Consider the following 21,549-nt stretch of genomic DNA (forward strand, 5'->3'; position numbering starts at 1 on the left):
TTATATAAAGAGACAAAATGTTGGAAGATCTAAATTTATTCTGATAACTAAGTTGTAAATAAATGCCCGTCTCAATATATTGCATTATGTAAACATCATTAACTTATTATATATTAATATAAAGAAAAGGTTTAATATGAAATAATTGAGTATAAAGTGTTCTTCTAAAAACATAAAAAATTGTACAAAATGGTAAGATATAATGGCAGTTTTTAGCTAACAAATGTAATAAAAAAGCCTTGTTCATTTGGAGACAACTTATAAAAAAAATTATAAGAAAAAGTTTCTTTAATTATACATAACAATCAAAAGTTGCAATATTTTGAATATGTCGCCATCATGTTTTTTTTACCCAAACTGTGTATTAAAGTTGTTTAGGAAACTTTTCTCCAGAAATATTTTGAATAATTTTGTTAAATATTTTATTCATAAGATTTTTATCTTTGAATATATCAATTCTAATCTAATTCAATATTTAACAATAGTTGTTCCAATCATTAGATACAAGAAAAAATGTTGTTATTATTTCCAAAGTAAAATTCAAATATAGCTTAATTACCTTTACAATAATGTTTCAAGTAAATGTGTATGTGAATTGTAAAAACTTTGGAAGTATAAAAAAATAGTGATGTACACGAACTTTGTTTGAGGTAGTTTTCTACAACATGGTTTGTGTTGCACAATGCTTTATTTTTACTTAATACATAATACATAAAATTGAGAATGGAAATGGGGAATGTGCCAAAGAGACAACAACCCGACCATTGAAAAAAACAACAGCAGAAGGTCACCAACAGGTCTTCAATGTAGCGAGAAATTCCCGCACCCGTAGGCGTCCTTCAGCTGGCCCCTAAACAAATATATACTAGTTCAGTGATAATGAACGCCATACTAATTTCCAAATTGTACACAAGAAACTAAAATTAAAATAATACAAGATATTTTTCAATTACATTATAAGACACGGAACAATAATTTCTTATAAATAACTTCAAAGTTCTAAAAATCTTTCTTTAAAACTTCCAGTATGACATATTTATCTTTTGTATGATGAATGTGCAAATGTTGACTGAGACATCCTTTAAATAACTTTAAATAAATTACAATTGTTAGAATGCCAAGGGCAATAACTCTTTAACCCTAAAATGGATTACCAAGATGAGAAACTAAAAATAAATGGAATTTCCATTTTGGTCTTCTATATCTTCAATGATAGTTATTTCCTTTAACAAATTCACAAAATGATACAGATTCTGTAAACACATATTCACCATAAAAGAAGTTAAATACATGTGTTAAACATTGATAATGAAATATTTTGTTTAAAGGCACAATTAAAAAACTTCAAACCAGCAGAAAGTGATAACAACATTCATTTATTTGAAAAATATAACTATGTAAATGAAGTACACAAAAAAATATACTTATGAAGAATTTATTGGCTTCGTTAGAAAAATATGTAAATTTATTTGAAATTACAGTGTAAAGGTAAAAAAGAGTCAAAATTGAACAACAATTATATTATTATCACATTGTGGCTATGTATATACTAATTGAACATTTCATGAAAGGGTAAGCTTATTTCTTAAAACTTTTCCAGCGAAAACTTTGCCTTTTTACTGCTTTTAGATGAATTCAAATACTTCTTCTATTATAAAAAAAAGTCAAAAGATTGGAGGCTGGTTTTGGGTACCGTTGCACAATTCATGAAACTAACAATTATTGTTCTATTATAAAAAAAAGTCAAAAGATTGGAGGCTGGTTTTGGGTACTGTTGCACAATTCATGAAACTTAACAATTATTGTCAGAATTTCTGCATTTTATTTGACAAAAATAGAGTACAATAGAAAAATATCAAAGTAAAATCACAAATTTCTGCTTTTATCAGCATTCAGCAAAATAAAATGTAAAGCTGTTAAAATCTATAAATAATCTTATATACCAAAGATATTCTGCCTATTATGCAATTATTGTTAGGTTGAATTTGGTTTTTCATCCATTATTGAAAAGTCATGGGAGCTGCGTAGGATGATCAGTTTAATTTAGCACTTAACATACATAAACTTTCAATTCAAATAAAATAAAGGTAACAAAATATCAGATAACTTAAAATTCCTAACCAAGAGAATAAAGTCAACCTACAAATTAGCACAATAAAGAAAATAAATTCTACAAAACAAATGAACACTTTGTAAATTAACAATTATGGTAAACTTAATATCAAATAATAACAAGAAGCCGTAGGAACCCTGTTTCGCTCATCTCTGGCATGCATAGTACTGATGATGAAATTCAATAAATGGCAAGAGGTCAATCTATAATTCCAAAGAGGACAATCACAGCAACTAGTGTTGTCAATTTGAACAGTTTTACCTTACCTGTTACTCAGATAATCTTTCAACTGATTAACTGGTTAACCATAATGGAAGTTGACATTCTAACTTGTTCAAAGGCAATGTATGCAGTTCTTTATAAAAATGTATGGTTATCAAATATGATATAATGATGTCTATTGTCAGATCCGTACAAAAGCAGTATGTAGTGTATTGTTTAATCTGCATGTTACTGGTACAGTATTTATTACATTAAGTTTAGAAAATAACCTAACAAATGATAAATGACAGACGCTAAGTGATGTCAATAGCTCACACTAGCTGTTCATACCAGCTTAGCCAAAACAAAATAAGTTGTCTGGGAAAGGCAAGCTAAATGACTTAAAGGCAAGATGTATTACTGTTCTAAGAAATTTTAAATCATCCATCAAAAGAATTTTGTGCACTGTGTGAAACTAAAATTTTTATGTTGAGAAATTTAAACTGACATCCACAGCAGTATTTTTCAAATTATATTTGGACGGAAATAGAGATATAATTAAATCTTTAAAGATCTTACTTATGATTGCTATAAAATAGAAGTTTCTGTAATTTAATATTTAATCAAAACAGTCCTAGTACATTCTTGCTGCAGCAATATATGCTGTGCCTATATAATTCTTAGCAAAAGGTTTGACATCTATCTCTACTTCATATTCCCCTAACTGAACATCTGTTTTACACAATCTATCAAGTAAGAAACAAATGGTGTAGGCTGCTATTTCAAATTCAGGACTGGTTCCCAGAAAACAGCTACTTATTGGTTTTCCCTTTTCTTCCCTCCAATCGAACTGTAGAGCGATCAGTCTGAAGTGTTCATCATCTTGTACCTAAATAAAAAGGTTTTAATTGCAGTTTCATTGTTTTAGTTAAAACTTTGAATAATAGCATAAACAAATAATACATTAATGAGACAGCAGTCAAAAAAAACATCTGAACTAGGAATGTGATGAACATCTCATGTATGCATATTGAAGATGTTGTTACAATAAAATGGACTTTAAATAAGAAGTAAAATGGCACTGCAGAAATATTCATAGAAGGACATCCTTACAAGTATAACCACAGGGCGCAGTTTTATACGACCACAGAGGTTGAACCCTGAACGGTTGAGGCAAGTATGGACACAACATTCAAGCTGGATTCAGCTCTAAATTTGGATTGTGATTAAATAGTTGACACAGCATAGGTTTCTGACACAGAATGAATGTGGTCAAATGAACTTAAAATATTTGTTTTGCCTTTGAGCAATTCACTATGCTGTTGAATATTAATCCTCTCAAAAAAATGTTTGAAGAAATTTTCTTTTCATTTATGAAATCTGAAATGAGAAAAATTTAACCCCCCCTTTTTTTCACACCCCCTTTCCCTTTTTCCAAAACTGATCTCAATTCAAATTTCTAATGGAGTTTGCAACAATAACTACTCATTTAAATACATCATAAAATATTAAAATGTAAAATAAAGTGCTTGTTATCACTGAATGGTAAAGATTGTTTTAATTTATCAGTTGGTAGTAAAAGTGAATATACATAGTATATTGTATAAAACAATGATTTAAGTTGATTCAACTACTATTCTGGACAAAGAAAGATAACTCCAATTGAAAATTTTTTGCTATTGCACAATATTGTGCAATTAGATATTTCTTGCTATTGCGCAATACTGTGCAATTGAAAATATTTGCTATTGCACAATACTGTGCAATTGAAGATTTTCTTGCTATTGCGCAATACTGTGCAATTGAAAATTTCTTGCTATTGAACAATACTGTGCAATTGAAGATTTCTTGCTATTGCTGAATACTGTGCAATTGAAAATTTCTTGCTATTGCACAATACTTAATATAATAATTTTGGATCCTGATTTGAACCAACTTGAAAACTGGGCCCATAATCAAAAATCTAAGTACATGTTTAGATTCAGCATATCAAAAAAGCCCAAGAATTCAATTTTTGTTAAAATCAAACTTAGTTTAATTTTGGACCCTTTGGAATTTAATGTAGACCAATTTGAAAACGGGACCAAAAATTAAGAATCAACATACACAGTTAGATTTGGCATATCAAAGAGCCCCAATTATTCAATTTTTGATGAAATCAAACAAAGTTTAATTTGGACCAACTTGAAAACTGGGCCAATAATCAACCAGGTGCTCCACAGGGTGCAGCTTTATACGACCTCAGAGGTCAAACCCTGAACAGTTGGGGCAAGTATGGACAAAACATTCAAGCGTGATACAGCTCTGAATTTGGATTGTGATCAAATTTTTGACATTATATGGGTTTTTTACAAAAAACAAATGTCAAGATTTTACAAATCAATTAAAGATTTCTTCTTCAAACTTATTTAAATCTAAAATTAAATAGTTGACACAGCATAGGTTTCTGACACAGAATGAATGTGGTCTAATGAACTTAAAATTTTTTTTTGCCTTTGAGCAATTCACTATGCTGTTGAATATTAATCCTCTCAAAAAAATGTTTGAAGAAATTTTCTTTTTATTTATGAAATCTGAAATGAGAAAAATTTACCCCCCCCCCCATTTTTTTTTCACATCCCCCTTTCCTTTTTTCCAAAACTGATATCAATTCAAATTTCTAATGGAGTTTGCAACAATAACTACTCTTAAATACATCAAAAAATATTAAAATGTAAAATAAAGTGCTTGTTATCACTGAATGGTAAAGATTGGTTGTTAGTAAAAGTGAATATACATTGTATATTGTATAAAACAACTATTTAAGTTGATTCAACTACTATTCTGAACAAAGAAAGATAACTCCAATTGAAAATTTCTTGCTATTGCACAATATTGCGCAATAAGATATTTCTTGTTATTGTGCAATACTGTGCAATTGAAAATATTTGCTATTGCACAATACTGTGCAATTGAAGATTTCTTGCTATTGCGCAATACTGTGCAATTGAAAATTTCTTGCTATTGCACAATACTGTGCAATTGAAGATTTCTTGCTATTGCTGAATACTGTGCAATTGAAAATTTCTTGCTATTGCACAATACTTAATATAATAATTTTGGATCCTGATTTGAACCAACTTGAAAACTGGGTCCATAATCAAAATTCTAAGTTCATGTTTAGATTCAGCATATCAAAAAAGCCCAAGAATTCATTTTTTGATAAAATCAAACTTACTTTAATTTTGGACCCTTTGGACTTTAATGTAGACCAATTTGAAAACGGGACCAAAAATTAAGAATCTACATACACAGTTAGATTTGGCATATCAAAGAACCCCAATTATTCAATTTTTGATGAAATCAAACAAAGTTCAATTTTGGACCCTTTGGGCCCCTTATTCCTAAACTGTTGGGACCAAAACTCCCAAAATCACACCCAACCTTCCGTTTATGGTCATAAACCTTGTGTTTAAATTTCATAGATTTCTATTCACTTATACTAAAGTTATGGTGCGAAAACGAAGATTAATGCTTATTTGAGCCCCTTTTTGGCCCCTAATTCCTAAACTGTTGGGACCTCAACTCCCAAAATCAATCCCAACCTTCCTTTTGTGGTCATAAACCTTGTGTTTACATTTCATTGATTTCTATTTACTTATACTAAAGTTATTGTGCGAAAACCAAGAATAATGCTTATTTGGGCCCTTTTTTGGCCCCTTATTCCTAAACTGTTAGAACTAAACATCCCAAAATCAATCCCAACCTTCCTTTTGTAGTCATAAACCTTGTGTCAAAATTTCATAGATTTCTATTTACTTAAACTAAAGTTATAGTGCGAAAACCAAGAAAATGCTTATTTGGGCCCCTTTTGGCCCCTAATTCCTAAAATGTTGGGACCAAAACTCCCAAAATCAATCCCAACCTTCCTTTTGTGGTCATAAACCTTGTGTTAAAATTTCATAGATTTCTATTCACTTTTTCTAAAGTTAGAGTGCGAAAACTAAAAGTATTCGGACGACGACGACGCAGACGACGACGCCAACGTGATACCAATATACGACCAAAAAATTTTCAATTTTTGCGGTCGTATAAAAATTACAAGATTTTTTTTTTTTACAGTAACTTGACTGTTAGTGTTGCTCTCCAACTATTGCAACTCATTCAAAATTCTGACCAAATTGCAAGTTGTTTTATAAAACCAAACTGGTCATGACTGATAATACAAAACAAGAAAAATTTTGTTATCAAAAAATTATTTTCCAACAGCCTAAAAACTTCAAGTAATCAGTTGATCCAAACATACTTGAGCTAGAGTGCAATATGTGAAAAATTAACAAACACCAGAATATATACACATTTTATCAAAACAATCTCTTTCTTTGCATGATGAGTTAAAAAAACAACAACAACATCATGATATAATCTTACCAAATTTAGGAAAAGAACATAAATCTGCAAAGTGGGGTCAACTGTGAAGAATTTAAACTGACACTTGAAAATGAAGGAATATTGGATAGGAGCAGAAATTTTGCCTTGCAACAGGTCATATATACAGACCCCCAAAAGAATTGTTGTAAAGGTTCTTGAATGTGCAAAAATCATGGCACACTTTCTACACAATGCATTGGATTTAACGTCCCCAAATCAAACTGGACACGAGTGTGTATGGAAGACCTTTATTCTATACATTATTCAACCTTTGTTATTTTGTAATTAAATTACCGATAAAATAAAGAAAGTCAGTTATGTGTGTTTCCTTGAATAAAAGCAAGTGATCTTTTAAGTTAATTTTGTCTCATGATCTGTTATTTAAAAACAGTAAACAAACACAGTGATGTTATAAAACAATTAATGTTATGAAAAACTGTTTGTCAAGGGTAGAAGTTACTACCAAATAACTAATGAAAAAGACTGGACGTCTAATCTTATACATCAAACAAATATGATAGCTTACAGTTGAATGTCTGAAGTAACCATGATAGTCAATATTTCCAGCTTTCTCTTGGAGGTAAAACTGAATCCAATTATGAAGTCCAATAAATTTATCATCTCTACCTTCTCCAACAAACACATGTTCAAAACTGCTTGAATCTTGGTCTCTGTTGAATAAATTATTGTTTATATATATATTTATATCATGTGATCCAAGTCTCAAAATAATATCAGCAAAATTGAGTATGTGATTTGGTATTGGAAATCCCCAAAATCATTCAGATGATCAAAAGTGTTAACAGTCGGAAAGCTGACCCCGGTTTGACCCCATTTCTTAAAGCAACAATGGACGTCATGTGATTACCATATATGGGCATTTTTTTACCAAAAAAAGTGAAGCTCGTTTTTTGGAATTTGTAGTTTTTAGCATGAATTAAAACTAATTTCCTTTTAAGTGAACATTCTTGAGTATATAAGAAATATATTACTCAACTCAATTATGGATTAAACTCATTTTTTTCTCTCAAAATGTGTCTTCAAAGTCAAGGTGTTGACGAAAAAATTGGTCACAGAAAATTAAAATCGTAATTTTCTTTCTTAACTTCTCGGGAAGCTATGCTGAATTTAAATTATGTTATGTAACATAACTTAGACTATGATATGTCAAATTTGTGCCAGTTGATATGCTAAGATACGCAAATGTGCCACTTGGATGTGTCGATATTTCTGACGAAGCGGGGCCGACGGTAATTCACGAGTTACGTCCCTTTGTTTGACACTATCATGAACAAACTATTGTTATATCAAGAACCATATGCTGTTATTTACATGTGGATATTATTAAAATTATCTTATTAAATATATTTTGATACTGTAAACATGTGCCAAAAAAATAGAGAAACACATTTTATCACTTTTCAGAACTCAGTCCCAGTGAAATAGGCCCTATGTGTCCCTATGTGCCATAATAGGGTTAATAATTTAATATTAATTTAATATTCCAAGAGTTAATTTAATATTCATGTTTTGGTAAGTATTTTTACTGCTGTAACAAAATTATTTTAACACAGAAATAAATGTCTACTCAATTTATACAAGGGGTAGTCTAAATATTCAAGAATAATGGATCAAGACAGTATTAAAATGATAAAAAAACAGGAATTCCTTTTCATTACAAGTTGGTCCTACCTTTTTCATTTAAACTTAAAAGAGATCATAATGAAAGTATTCTGAATGTAAAATCTTCATTATTTTAAATTTATAAAAGGAAAATTAGTTTGCAATCCTTGTATGAACAAACTAAATATAACAATACATGTTGTCTCATTGATTTCATGCAAGTTATAGTTCTAATGAATGGACTCAAATTATAAAAATGACACACTAAACCAATAAATAAATGGTGCTAATAATGAACTTGAAAATAATAAATAAGAACAAAATAGACTCAGTAATATTTTCCTTTTCTATTTGAAAAAAATAATAATAACATTAAAAAAACTATGCATTTTTACATTTATATAATAGTATTTCAGAGCAGTTCCTGGGGGCTAAGTCAACAATTATGTTTTAGATCACAAGTCAAAATTAAGTCACACTTCATGTCAGTATGATAATGCTTTGAATAAGATTGATTAAAATGATACTCTGAAAATGATTAATTGAAGGCAGCAACCATTTGTTTTCAGGGAGGGGGGAACTAGATCTATGGATTTTTTTCCAGACAAGTTGAAAACAATTCCTCTCTTTCAATTTTAGCATTTCATTTAATGGCAGCTGAGGGTAAAACAAACATTTTTTTTTTCTCAGGGTCAAAAACAAATTATTTTTTTATTGGAAACAAACTTTTTTTTTCAAAACAATCAATAGCCACCACCCCCTATCCCCACCAGAAAATCAAATGGTTGTTGGCTGCCTAAGTTCAAATTTAGTACAATACTTTCTCATTTACTTTTGCAGGATTCCTTTATCACAAAAAAAAATATATTATTATAAACAACGAATGTGTTTTATGTCAGTCATCTAAAGCAGTTAAGGTTGTGCAAAGACAGTATAAGATTTCCTTACCTTGTTTTAGTTAAGTCATACATTTCACTGACTTAAAGAGAATAATTAATCCAGTCAAATATTCACAGCTGATCTCGCCATTACTTTTTCAAACAAACATACTAAATGTGTGTACATTGACTGTGTTCAGATGCCAGGTGACATCGATGTGTAAGACCGAAAAACTACAATGTCAAAAAATGTCTTTCTTTTGGAATTTAGTTCAAACAGGGTTTCCCAAGGGGCAAGCGAAAGTTATACTTGATGCTTTTTTTAAATTTTGAGATACGTATTATTAATTGTTTGTATAGTACATATAGTCTTTGTTAATCTGTAAAATATAGAAGAAAATAATTTTAAACGACGATCAACGGCATTACGGGATCGTTAAAAGACGGCCAATTTGACATGTTTGAGATTTTTTTTTCCTTTTGATAATAAACTCCATGCTTAATAAATCGAAATAAATCTATTTCAGACCCTAATGGCAAGTAGGAAACTAAAAAAAAGATAAACTTCCAAATTGGCACCAAAAAAAAAATTCCGCGACATTAACGCAATTTCAGAATGGCGGGTTTTAATATCAGTCCCATTGTTGTCTTAAGAAAGTAGCAACAACGGTCGTTTCTAAGGGCTTGCTTTCCGACTGTTAAGACTTCGTGTATTTGGATCAGGTTTTGGGTTTTAAAATTCTTGATTAAAATATTTTTTGACTAGACCATCACTTAAGACAAATTTCTCGTTGAAATACCTTTATTTAATGAAATAAAATAAGTTAAATCCTTGATAATACTTCCACTGAGTCTATGACTGGTGGACTGTTAGTACATGAGAGATTAACAAGCCCAGTAGCCAGCAATTGTGTTAAAAAGGGAAATGGTTTTATTGAAATTTGCTGTTATTAAATTTTTGATAATTATTTTTAAAGGAATGTTTCTCTTTTGTACATAGCTATGGTTCCTTGAATTGTCTCAGTTTGTTTTTTTAACTTTTGGTCCTTTTAGATTTATCAGCTCTTCAATGTTTTTATTTTATTTTAGATTTTCAAATATTTTGGCATCAAGCATCTCCCAAGAGGCATTACTTGTGAAAACATGTATCTGCTGCAGTAAGATTGGTACTGTTATTTTAATCATTTCAAGGATCTTTACACACTGTAATGAATTTTAAGTTATATAGAAAAATGCATATCATAATTTATTTAATAACAAAGAATATAATGTTTACCTGTCTCCCCTGGTTCTTCGTACCAAACTGAACCAGATTTTATAAAGTTGCCATTTAAACTGGCCAACATGTTCTGGTGATTTTCCTTTAGATATCAGGTATTTATGTGCCTCTTGCATCACATCAGTTTCCATTATGGCATCTACAAAAGCAACATTTTCCTTCTTTTCTTCTGGAGTGACAACCTCTGCTTCACCACACTCAAGTTCATAGTTATCCAGTAAATCTTTAAATGCTGTAAAATAAGATATAGTTTATTATGTCAAGCCCATTGTTACATATACATTTATAATGCAACTTTAAGAGAAGAATCTGTCAGAGTGACAGCAAACCGGATTTTCTGGAATGCAAATAATATTTGCAAATCTGGATCCCCAAATAGGATCAAGTAAAATAAAACAACATGAATTTAAGGATTCAGAAAAGAGAAGGCAAAACTCAATCTAAGTATCTCTTTTCCGTACATTAAAGTCTACAACTCAACTAAGATAAAAGCTAATATCAAGAAAGACCTTCATTTTGTCACAGGAAACAACATATATCTAAGTTTTAAAAGATTTCGTCAGAGAGTTTTGAAGTTATTTCACAGACAACAGTTTACAAAATGTGTAATTATCAGTTTTTCCTGGTGGGGACTACTTCATTACTAAATTTAATGGGGGCACCGCTGTGGTTCTGTTACCCCACCCTTTTCATATAATTTAGATTTTAAAGATGTATACCTATGTTGCTTAGGTAAAAAGGTAACCTTTTCCCATATTGTTTGGGTTTCATGTGGTGTGTAATGATCTGTAATGTAAAAGTAGAATACCAAAGTGTCACAAGAGAAAAATTAGTTGATAAAAACTGACGGGAACACCAAGAAAGATGACATTTGAAGAAGTTTTGAGAACTTTATTGATCTAATGATAGATTTGTGAGAGTTTTCCCTGACCTATTCACATATTTTCAAGCTTGAAAAGGTGACCTATTCCAGCAGCACTTCTTATCACGTTGTATATAGAAAGTGCCCGTTCTCGTTAAAAGTCCTTCCATTTTTTAGATAATGGTCGGTGTTGGTGAATTGTTCAATATTTTTGGGGATTTCTGTTATATCATTTCTGTATGAATCAACATAACTTATTTCAAATTTACTAACTTTTATATGTTTTCCTTTCAAAAACATTTTCTTCATCCACCCATTCAAACAGATTATATTTTGCCCTGTCTCTCTCTAATGCCCTACCACTCTTGACATATCCTACAAAAAAAGAAGTATTAGTTATTAAATATTACTTTGCATGATATGTCATATTGTGTTCAAACTTATATCAAATGTTATATTGGTACTTAGACTAAGAAATTATGATCCAGTGCCATTACTATTAGTGATAAATGCTTTACAGTGAAGCAGCAATAAACTTTCACCTACCAGACGTTTATGTGCTTTCCAAAATCATCAACCTGTAAAGTTGTCATCATTGTTACTTTTTGTCTAGTGTCCATTTATGATGGTGATACTAATTTTTATACGACCGCAAAAATTGAAATTTTTTTTGTCGTATATTGGTATGACGTTGGCGTCGTCGTCGTACTAAGACATTTAGTTTTAGCACTATAACTTTAGTATAAGTAAATAGAAATCTATGAAATTTAAACACAAGGTTTATGACCATAAAAGGAAGGTTGGGATTGAGTTCTGGAGTTTTGGTCCCAACAGTTAAGGAATTAGGGGCCAAAAAGGGCCCAAATAAGCATTTTTCTAGGTTTTTATACGACCGCAAAAATTTTAATTTTTCGTCGTATATTGCTATCACGTTGGCGTTGTCGTCGTCGTCCGAATACTTTTAGTTTTCGCACTCTAACTTTAGTAAAAGTGAATAGAAATCTATGAAATTTTAACACAAGGTTTATGACCACAAAAGGAAGGTTATGATTGATTTTGGGAGTTTTGGTCCCAACATTTTAGGAATTAGGGGCCAAAAAGGGCCCAAATAAGCATTTTCTTGGTTTTCGCACTATAACTTTAGTTTAAGTAAATTGAAATCTATGAAATTTTGACACAAGGTTTATGACCACAAAAGGAAGGTTGGGATTGATTTTGGGAGTTTTGGTTCCAACAGTTTAGGAATTAGGGGCCAAAAAAGGGCCCAAATAAGCATTATTCTTGGTTTTCGTACAATAACTTTAGTATAAGTAAATAGAAATCAATGAAATTTAAACACAAGGTATATGAACACAAAAGGAAGGTTGGGATTGATTTTGGGAGTTTTGGTCCCAACAGTTTAGGAATTAGGAGCCAAAAAGGGGCCCAAATAAGCATTATTCTTGGTTTTCGCACCATAACTTTAGTATTAGTAAATAGAAATCTATGAAATTTAAACACAAGGTTTATGACCATAAAAGGAAGGTTGGGTTTAATTTTGGGAGGTTTGGTCCCAACAGTTTAGAAATAAGGGGCCCAAAGGGTCCAAAATTGAACTTTGTTTGATTTTATCAAAAATTGAATAATTAGGGTTCTTTGATATGCCGAATCTAATTGTGTATGTAGATTCTTAATTTTTGGTCCCGTTTTCAAATTGGTCTACATTAAGGTCCAAAGGGTCCAAAATTAAACTTAGTTTGAATTTAACAAAAATTGAATTCATGGGGTTCTTTGATATGATGAATCTAAATATGTACTTAGATTTTTGATTATGGGCCCAGTTTTCAAGTTGGTCCAAATCGGGGTCCAAAATTAAACTTTGTTTGACATCAACAAAAATTGAATATATGGGGTTCTTCAATATGCTGAATCTAACCATGTATTTAGATTTTTAATATTTGGGCCCAATTATCAAATTGGTCCACATTGAGGTCTAAAGGGTCTAAAATTGAACATTATTTGATTTCATCAAAAATTGAATTCTTGGGGTTCTATGATATGCTGAATCTAACCATGTATTCAAATTTTGGATATTGGACCATAATAGGTAAATGTCCAATTTAAAAATATTTAAGTTTTTAAGTTTAAGTTCTAAGACCACATTCATTCTGTGTCAGAAACCTATGTTGTGTCAACTATTTAATCACAATCCAAATTCAGAGCTGTATCCAGCTTAAATGTTGTGTCCATACTTGCCCCAATTTTTCAGGGTTCGACCTCTGCGGTTGTATAAAGCTGTGCCCTGCGGAGCATCTGGTTGTAACTTGCAGTCTAAAGTAAACTTAAGGTCGTATGGTGACCTATAGTTCAATTTGAATTTCTGAGTCATTTGGTCTCTTGTGGAGTGTTGTCTCATTTGCAATCATCTTCTTTTTTATATTGAGTCAATTTATCATAAATGAGATATTTCATTTCAGGCATTATATGTATCTGAGAACAATGTGTAGGAAAGTTTATCTGCAATTAGATTTACATTTAGTAATTGCTTGATAAGCAACTGAAATATTTGAAAAAATAACAGTTGAGGTTAAAGAAATGTCATACTGGTTGAGGACTTAAGTTACTGTCAGTTACCATTTGTAAAAACTTGTTTTATCTCATTTAGATTCAGAAATTATTGCGAGGATTTTATTCATGCCAATAATGTGACTGGATAAGTATTGCAATAATAAGAACTTGCATTCTCATATCTTATATATATATATATATATATATCTGAATGAAGATTACCCTGCAATCGTAATAATTAATCTCACATTTTAGTCTATTCTTCAAAAATCGCAATAATAAATGCAGACAATAATTTCTGAATTACCAGTAAAGAAATATTGAATTATCTGTCAAAACAACATGTCATGGGAAGATACATGTAAGTAGACATGACGTCGTAACTTTAAGATGTCTATTTTGAAAAAACTTATCCATTTTAAAAACAGTCAATAAATCCTTGGTTTAGATATACTATGAATTCATTCATTTTTCGTTGATACCATTTCATTTTCATGTATTTAGGAAAACTTGTGTTTTCGTGAATATTTGATTTTGTGCTTTTGTCAAAGTCTGCATACAAACCTTGAGAAAATTTGTTTTTTGTTAAACATCTAAATTCTTGGTTCACTTGTTTCCACAAAAACAATGAAAATTGGTATCCCACAAAAAATAAGATATCCACAGTATGCAATTTCTTTGAAAGCATATAAAAACAATTATACTTTTCAAAATTAAAATGTTTATCTGACACGTCAATACAGGTTTATGGTTGATATCAAAAACAGAAAGTAGACATTCAAAATTAATGGTTAGAATGGTTATGTCTTTTGGTTTAATTGACAAAACTCCCTCTTTACTTGCTACACTTTAAATGCATGATATAACATTAATGTCTAGATTAAAGAGCTCGTGCACATGAGTACAACAATTTCAGCAAAAATTTAACATTTTTTTTTCAATACAAATTTTATTTATTACTGTATTAGTTTTTACTTTATCATTTGGTACAAATTCAACATTAAAAATCAATTCGTTTTGGCCCCAGATGACTTTTAAAATGTATATATCTTTGAAAAAGCTTCAAATTATCTCCCTTGGTGCAAAAATGCCATTTTTAACTCATTGGTGACCTATATTTTTTTACTATTTATTTCGATTTTTTCTTATTTATTTTGATTTTTTATTATTTATTTTGATTTTTTATCATTTATTTTGATTAAGCTGAAGTTAAGCTAAACTATTTATAGAAATCACTTCTTTGGCCCCAGATGACTTTTAAAATGTTTTTATCTTTGAAAAAGCTCCAAATTATCTCCCTTGGTGCAAAAATGGCATTTTTTTTTGCATTTAAATTGAAATATCTTTTATAACTCATTAGTGACCTATATTTATTTATTATTTATTTCGATTTAGCTCTACTTAAGCTAAACTATTGTAAAATTTAAGCGTTTACTGTAGTTTTTTTCTTATTTCTATATACATGTAACCTCTATTTCTCCTATTAGTTCAACACAAAAAAAGTACCTATACAAAAATGTTTGCTTTTTTCAAAGGCAGATTAAATTGTGAGCTTAAATGAACAGTGACTCCATTTTTTATACGACCGCAAAAATTTTAATTTTTCGTCGTATATTGCTATCACGTTGGCGTCGTCGTCTGCGTCGTCGTCGTCTTGCGTCGTCGTCGTCCGAATACTTTTAGTATTCGCACTCTAACTTTAGTAAAAGTGAATAGAAATCTATGAAATTTTAACACAAGGTTTCTGACCACAAAAGGAAGGTTGGGATTGATTTTAGGAGTTTTGGTCCCAACATTTTAGGAATTAGGGGCCAAAAAGGGCCCAAATAAACATTTTCTTGGTTTTCGCACTATAACTTTAGTTTAAGTAAATTGAAATCTATGACATTTTGACACAAGGTTTATGACCACAAAAGGAAGGTTGGGATTGATTTTGGGAGTTTTGGTTCCAACAGTTTAGGAATTAGGGACCAAAAAAGGGCCCAAATAAGCATTATTCTTGGTTTTCGCACCATAACTTTAGTATAAGTGAATAGAAATCTATGAAATTTAAACACAAGGTTTATGACAATAAAAGGAAGGTTGGGTTTGATTTTGGGAGGTTTGGTCCCAACAGTTTAGGAATAAGGGGCCCAAAGGGTCCAAAATTGAACTTTGTTTGATTTCATCAAAAATTGAATAATTGGGGTTCTTTGATATGCCGAATCTAACTGTGTATGTGTGTATCTTAATTTTTGGTCCCGTTTTCAAATTGGTCTACATTAAGGTCCAAAGGGTCCAAAATCAAACGTAGTTTGATTTTAACAAAAATTGAATCCTTGGGGTTCTTTGATATGCTGAATCTAAAAATGTACTTAGATTTTTGATTATTGGCCCAGTTTTCAAGTTGGTCCAAATCGGGTTCCAAAATAAAATTTGTTTGATTTCATCAAAAGTTGAATAATTGGGGTTCTTTGATATGCCAAATCTAACTGTGTATGTAGATTCTTAATTTTTGGTCCCGTTTTCAAATTGGTCTACATTAAAGTCCAAAGGGTCCAAAATTAAACTAAGTTTGATTTTAACAAAAATTGAATTCTTGGGCTTTTTTGATATGCTGAATCTAAACATGTACTTAGATTTTTGATTATAGGCCCAGTTTTCAAGTTGGTTCAAATCAGGATCCAAAATTATTATATTAAGTATTGTGCAATAGCAAGAAATTTTCAATTGCACAGTATTGCGCAATAGCAAGAAATCTTCAATTTCACAGTATTGTGCAATAGCAAATATTTTCAATGGCACAGTATTGCGCAATAGCAAGAAATATCTAATTGCACAATATTGTGCAATAGGAAGAAATTTTCAATCGGAGTTATCTTTCTTTGTCCAGAATAGTAGTTGAATCAACTTAAATCATTGTTTTATACAATATACAATGTATATTCACTTTTACTACCAACTGATAAATTAAAACAATCTTTACCATTCAGTGATAACAAGCACTTTATTTTACATTTTAATATTTTATGATGTATTTAAATGAGTAGTTATTGTTGTAATGGAATTTGAATTGAGATCAGTTTTAGAAAAAGGGAAAGGGGGATGTGAAAAAAAAAATGGGGGGGGGTTAAATTTTTCTCATTTCAGATTTCATAAATAAAAAGAAAATTTCTTCAAACATTTGTTTGAGAGGATTAATATTCAACAGCATGGTGAATTGCTCAAAGGCAAAAAAAATATTTTAAGTTCATTAGACCACATTCATTCTGTGTCATAAACCTATGCTGTGTCAACTATTTAATCACAATCCAAATTTAGAGCTGAATCCAGCTTAAATGTTGTGTCCATACTTGCCCCAACTGTTCAGGGTTCAACCTCTACGGTCGTATATAGCTGCGCCCTGCGGAGCATCTGGTTTATATTATTTTTCTATTAAGTATATGATAAAGTACTAGTTCATTTATAGAAAAATAAAGCAAAATCCTATATTTAAAAAAAAAATTATATCCGCAAGCCCCCTTAAGTGTTAATTCTATCATTAAGTGAAGAAATTCAATAGTGATGGTAAGTAGTCATCCTAATATAATTTCCTGCAAAAATATGCACACCAGTTACATGTATAGTAGGCAGTTACATATTTTTTTTATTGTTTTAAAAAGAGAAATTAATGTCTGAGTCTATGGTCCTAAACCGAACTTGCTAAACCCAACTTTAGGTAATCCTTTCCATCTGTCCATGTTCAAAGAATATTTCCAGAAAGAGTGTTTGTTGACAATTATTTTAGCAAAAACTGAATGGTAACTGTACTGGAACAGTAAGTAGTGTCACTTTTCGTACAAGATCCAAATATTTGATTTTTTTACAATATAAATGTAAGAAAACTTGAGACAATAACTTCTGGTGATCTGCAAAAATGTTCTTTCTTGTGTGACACCATCAAATACTGTCATTCATTTTTATAGTGTAACAAAAAGACAAAGTTGTAAGAAGCAGTGACTGTATTAACTATATCTATATCTATTTACACATACATTGTACAGTAAATCTTAAATGTCTGTACTGTAAGGATGATAAGAATAAACTTTATTCCACATCCCCTGTTATTCATACATACCCTGCAAATCAACTTGAAAATCACTTCCAGGGTAACATTTATTTGTATCTAGTTCCCATAATTTGGTTAAAATCTCAGATAATTCTGGATCAGGATCAAACCTGCAATATGACAAACAATAACACTGTAGTAAAGGGTATACATTTAAAACACTGCAGTGAATACATGTACCAATGTGTTTATCACAAACTCACCTACTGATAGTTTAATCCCTTATTGCTATAATCAAGAGTTGGTTGACCGTTTAATAATGGAATATCCATTTCTCAAATGATATCATATGTTCCTAATGTTGTAACTTCTAACCCATTTTAACCTGTTCCCCTTTCACCAATGTGACCTACCAATTGAATATTTACTGGATTTGTAATAAAATGAGCAACACAACAGAAGACTCAGGATCTGCTTACCCTTCCTAAGCTTCTGAGATCACCCCCAACTTTTGATGGGGTTCGTGTTGCTAAGTCTTCATTCTTGTATGTAGGGTTTTGGTGAACTATTTTGTATGTTTGTCATTTCTTTTAAGCCATGGGCATGGCCTTGTCAGTTTATTTTTTATCTATGAGTTTGAATGTACGTCCAGTATCTTTCGCCCTTCTTTTTTAACATCATATTTTCTATTTCTTAAATATGTTTAAAATAACAATATATCAGAAAAATTAAATTAAAAATGTCCTTTAAAGTGCACAAAGTACCATCTGGCATCATCACAGGATATTAAAATGACAAATGCAAATTGCAAATTTATAGCATCAGCATATATAGATCCGACTTTGAATCATGTATATATTGTAAAACAATTATTATAAAGTTATGCCAAGGCACCATGCATTAATCAGTTAATGCCAAACAGGCAATAATCTTATAATGCATTATAATGGTAAAGTCATCAACATTACAATTTAGTTAAAATTGTTCAACAAATACTCCAATTTTATGAAATAAGCATAACTGTATCTGTATCTGTATGGGTACGTCGTAGCTACCAATTCTGGCTTTTATACAACAGGAGTGAAGGCGCTGTCGATTAATTGACGTTTCGCGAGAGTAGCTTTAAAGCTCTCTACACTTCAGGGGTGTGGAAATGCTATACCCGATTCGCCCGACTCATAGATTTTTACACCCGGACAAGTAATTATTTTTGTCTTGGTTGCCCGTGGACAAGTAAAATAATATACAAGACAAAGTTCAATTCAGCAAAAATATAGGATTAATTTCAAAATGTATAAAGATGTTTAATTTATGTAAAAGAAACCAATAATAAGCGAGTAAAAACATATATTTAAGTATAAACATCAATGTTCATGACGATAAATATTACATAACCCTGGAAATAGATCGTCATTTCTTAAGATTTTGAATCGAGATTCAGATTGATGAATACTTTTAAAATAAAACATCGGGCAAGCAAGACAAATTTAGGAATGACGAGTCAAGTTAAAAGCATGAAACGCAAACAGAGATGGTCAAGGTGTATATAAAAAAAAAATATGGAAGGGAGAATATAAGACAACGTGAATATCAGACACAGGCACTTGTTTCTATCCATTGGAAGACCCACGTAAATATACATTGATAGTGGTTCTTCCAATGGATAGAAACAAGTGCCTGTGATATCAGATTACCCCTTGGAAAGAATTTCAGATAATAAGTTTTGTTTTAGATCAAAGGCAACCTTATGTGTTGTCTAAGAGGTAAATGGAAGTGTTCAACTACCAAGAAAAAAACAGGTGTGTCAGTTGATAGAAATAATTAGTTAATCTATTATTTAGTTTCCATTTCTTCACTCGCTGTCCTCTAAATTTAATATATATGTATATGTACCTACTGGCTACAATTTTTATTAAAAAACAATGCTGCAAACTTGTCCTTTACATGTCATTTCATTTAGTTGGTTTGCTTTTGAGTTTATGTCCCATTGATGTTATAAACCCATTTCCAACATTCCTAAATTTTTACACATATAAACCAATTAATTTCACTGATTGTTTGGGATGCAAAACAGTGCTAAGAATCATATATATTAGCTAACAATAAAATACTACAATATTTATTGGGACCATCAGGGCAAGTAACTTTTTTTCCGGACAAGTAAAATTTACAGTTTTACTTGCCCAGGGACAAGTGCTCACAACAAATATTTCCACACCCCTGCACTTGTTGTGCAAATGATAGTGTCTTCTAGATGGTTCCAATTTACTATTGTGGACACAAAGAATGAATTTGAATGTTGCTGTGTTTTACTAGTAGGAATGTCAAAACACCTGGTATTGTTCCTCACTTGCTTTTCAACTATGTTTGTGGCTTGATAGTTGTCAAACTTTTTAGCTGTGATGTTTTGTCTTGGTCTTGCTGATTTGAGGAAGTCGTCTGGATCAATAGCAGGTACCAGCCCCTCAACCACCTTGTACAAAAATATAAGCTTTTGGCTCGTGCGTCTCAATTGTAGTTCCTGTAGCTCTAATTTTGTAAGCATGTTTGTTATGCAGCCATTTTCTCTAGTTCTGTAATCGCCTGTTATAAAGCGTGCTGCTTGTCTTTGAATTTGTTCTAGCTTGTTTGAGTCTGCAATACTGTAGGAGTCCCATACTGTTGCTGCATATTCCATTGTAGATCTTACTAAGGAAATGTAAGCAGTTTTCTTACATTCCCGTGGGCAGTATCGTAAATTTCTTCTGAGGAAGCCTAGGGATGAGTTTGCCTTTTTATCAAAGTTTGTTATATGCGTGCTCCACTTCAGGTCTTCTGATATCTGCACTCCTAGGTATGGATTGCTCTGAACTTGTTGGAGTATGTGGCCTTGAGTGTATAGAATCTCTGGCTTTTGTTCTTTATGCTTAGTATGTAGCATTTCTTTGTGTTAAATTGCATACCCCATTTATTTGCCCAATCTTCTAGGCTAGCTAGGTCTTCTTGTAGCAGTTTGTGATCTTTCTCTGATTTGATGGTTCTGTATAATAAGCAGTCATCAGTGAATAGCCGTACTGATGATTTGACAGTGTCCGGGAGGTTATTTATATGACAGAAGAAAAGTAATGGTCCTAGAACTGTTCCCTTTGGAACACCTGAGTCCAGACTAGTAGTTGTGTTTTACATGAGTATCCAGATCGGAATCCATGGTTGAGTGATCTTAAGACTAATAGTTTGCAAGATATGTTATTCGTATCACCTACATTTTTTATTTTGCCATGGTTTAAAAAAGTGTGTTTTTATAATATATTCCATAGCACCCACACAGTCACAGGAATGTTATATCATCAGACACACCCAACCATGTCCTTGTCAATTTATTTGCAGTTTGATATTCATTTTGCCAAGGATTTCTAATTTCAAGGGTGCAAAGAAATAAAAATATGTTTACTTACCCTCTATTTGCCATAGTTAAACAGTATTTTATATACAATTGTTGTATTCCACGTCAACAACTTATTCACATTTGACAGCACTTGACAGGTTTATTTTGCCCTTAGGCGACAATGAATAGTCAAAAGGCATTCCGAACTGTATAATGCAGACGAAAATCTACCGATGAAACACAAA

At 31.1% G+C, this 21,549-nt stretch overlaps 1 protein-coding gene across 2 annotated transcripts; it reads right to left on the reverse strand.

Annotated features, from left to right (window-relative positions):
* Positions 1 to 516: 516 nt before the first annotated feature.
* Positions 517 to 21,491, reverse strand: LOC143050487 (poly(U)-specific endoribonuclease-A-like). 2 transcript variants are annotated; one of them, XR_012970495.1, is made up of 7 exons: positions 21,375 to 21,491; positions 18,010 to 18,110; positions 11,640 to 11,741; positions 10,502 to 10,736; positions 7,251 to 7,395; positions 1,793 to 3,203; positions 517 to 1,712 (listed from the first exon to the last, which is right to left on the reverse strand). XR_012970495.1 is itself a non-coding variant. In XM_076223825.1 (6 exons), the coding sequence occupies exons 1-6, from the start codon at positions 21,386 to 21,388 to the stop codon at positions 2,949 to 2,951; spliced, it is 852 nt and encodes a 283-aa protein (XP_076079940.1). In that variant the 5' UTR covers positions 21,389 to 21,491; the 3' UTR covers positions 517 to 2,948. The 2 variants fall into 2 exon arrangements, 1 of the variants encoding a protein (XP_076079940.1); XM_076223825.1 differs by having other exon boundaries at positions 517 to 3,203.
* Positions 21,492 to 21,549: the final 58 nt, after the last annotated feature.

The sequence above is a fragment of the Mytilus galloprovincialis genome, chromosome 1 (assembly GCF_965363235.1).
Source record: "Mytilus galloprovincialis chromosome 1, xbMytGall1.hap1.1, whole genome shotgun sequence".
In the NCBI taxonomy this organism is placed as follows: Eukaryota; Metazoa; Mollusca; class Bivalvia; order Mytilida; family Mytilidae; genus Mytilus; species Mytilus galloprovincialis.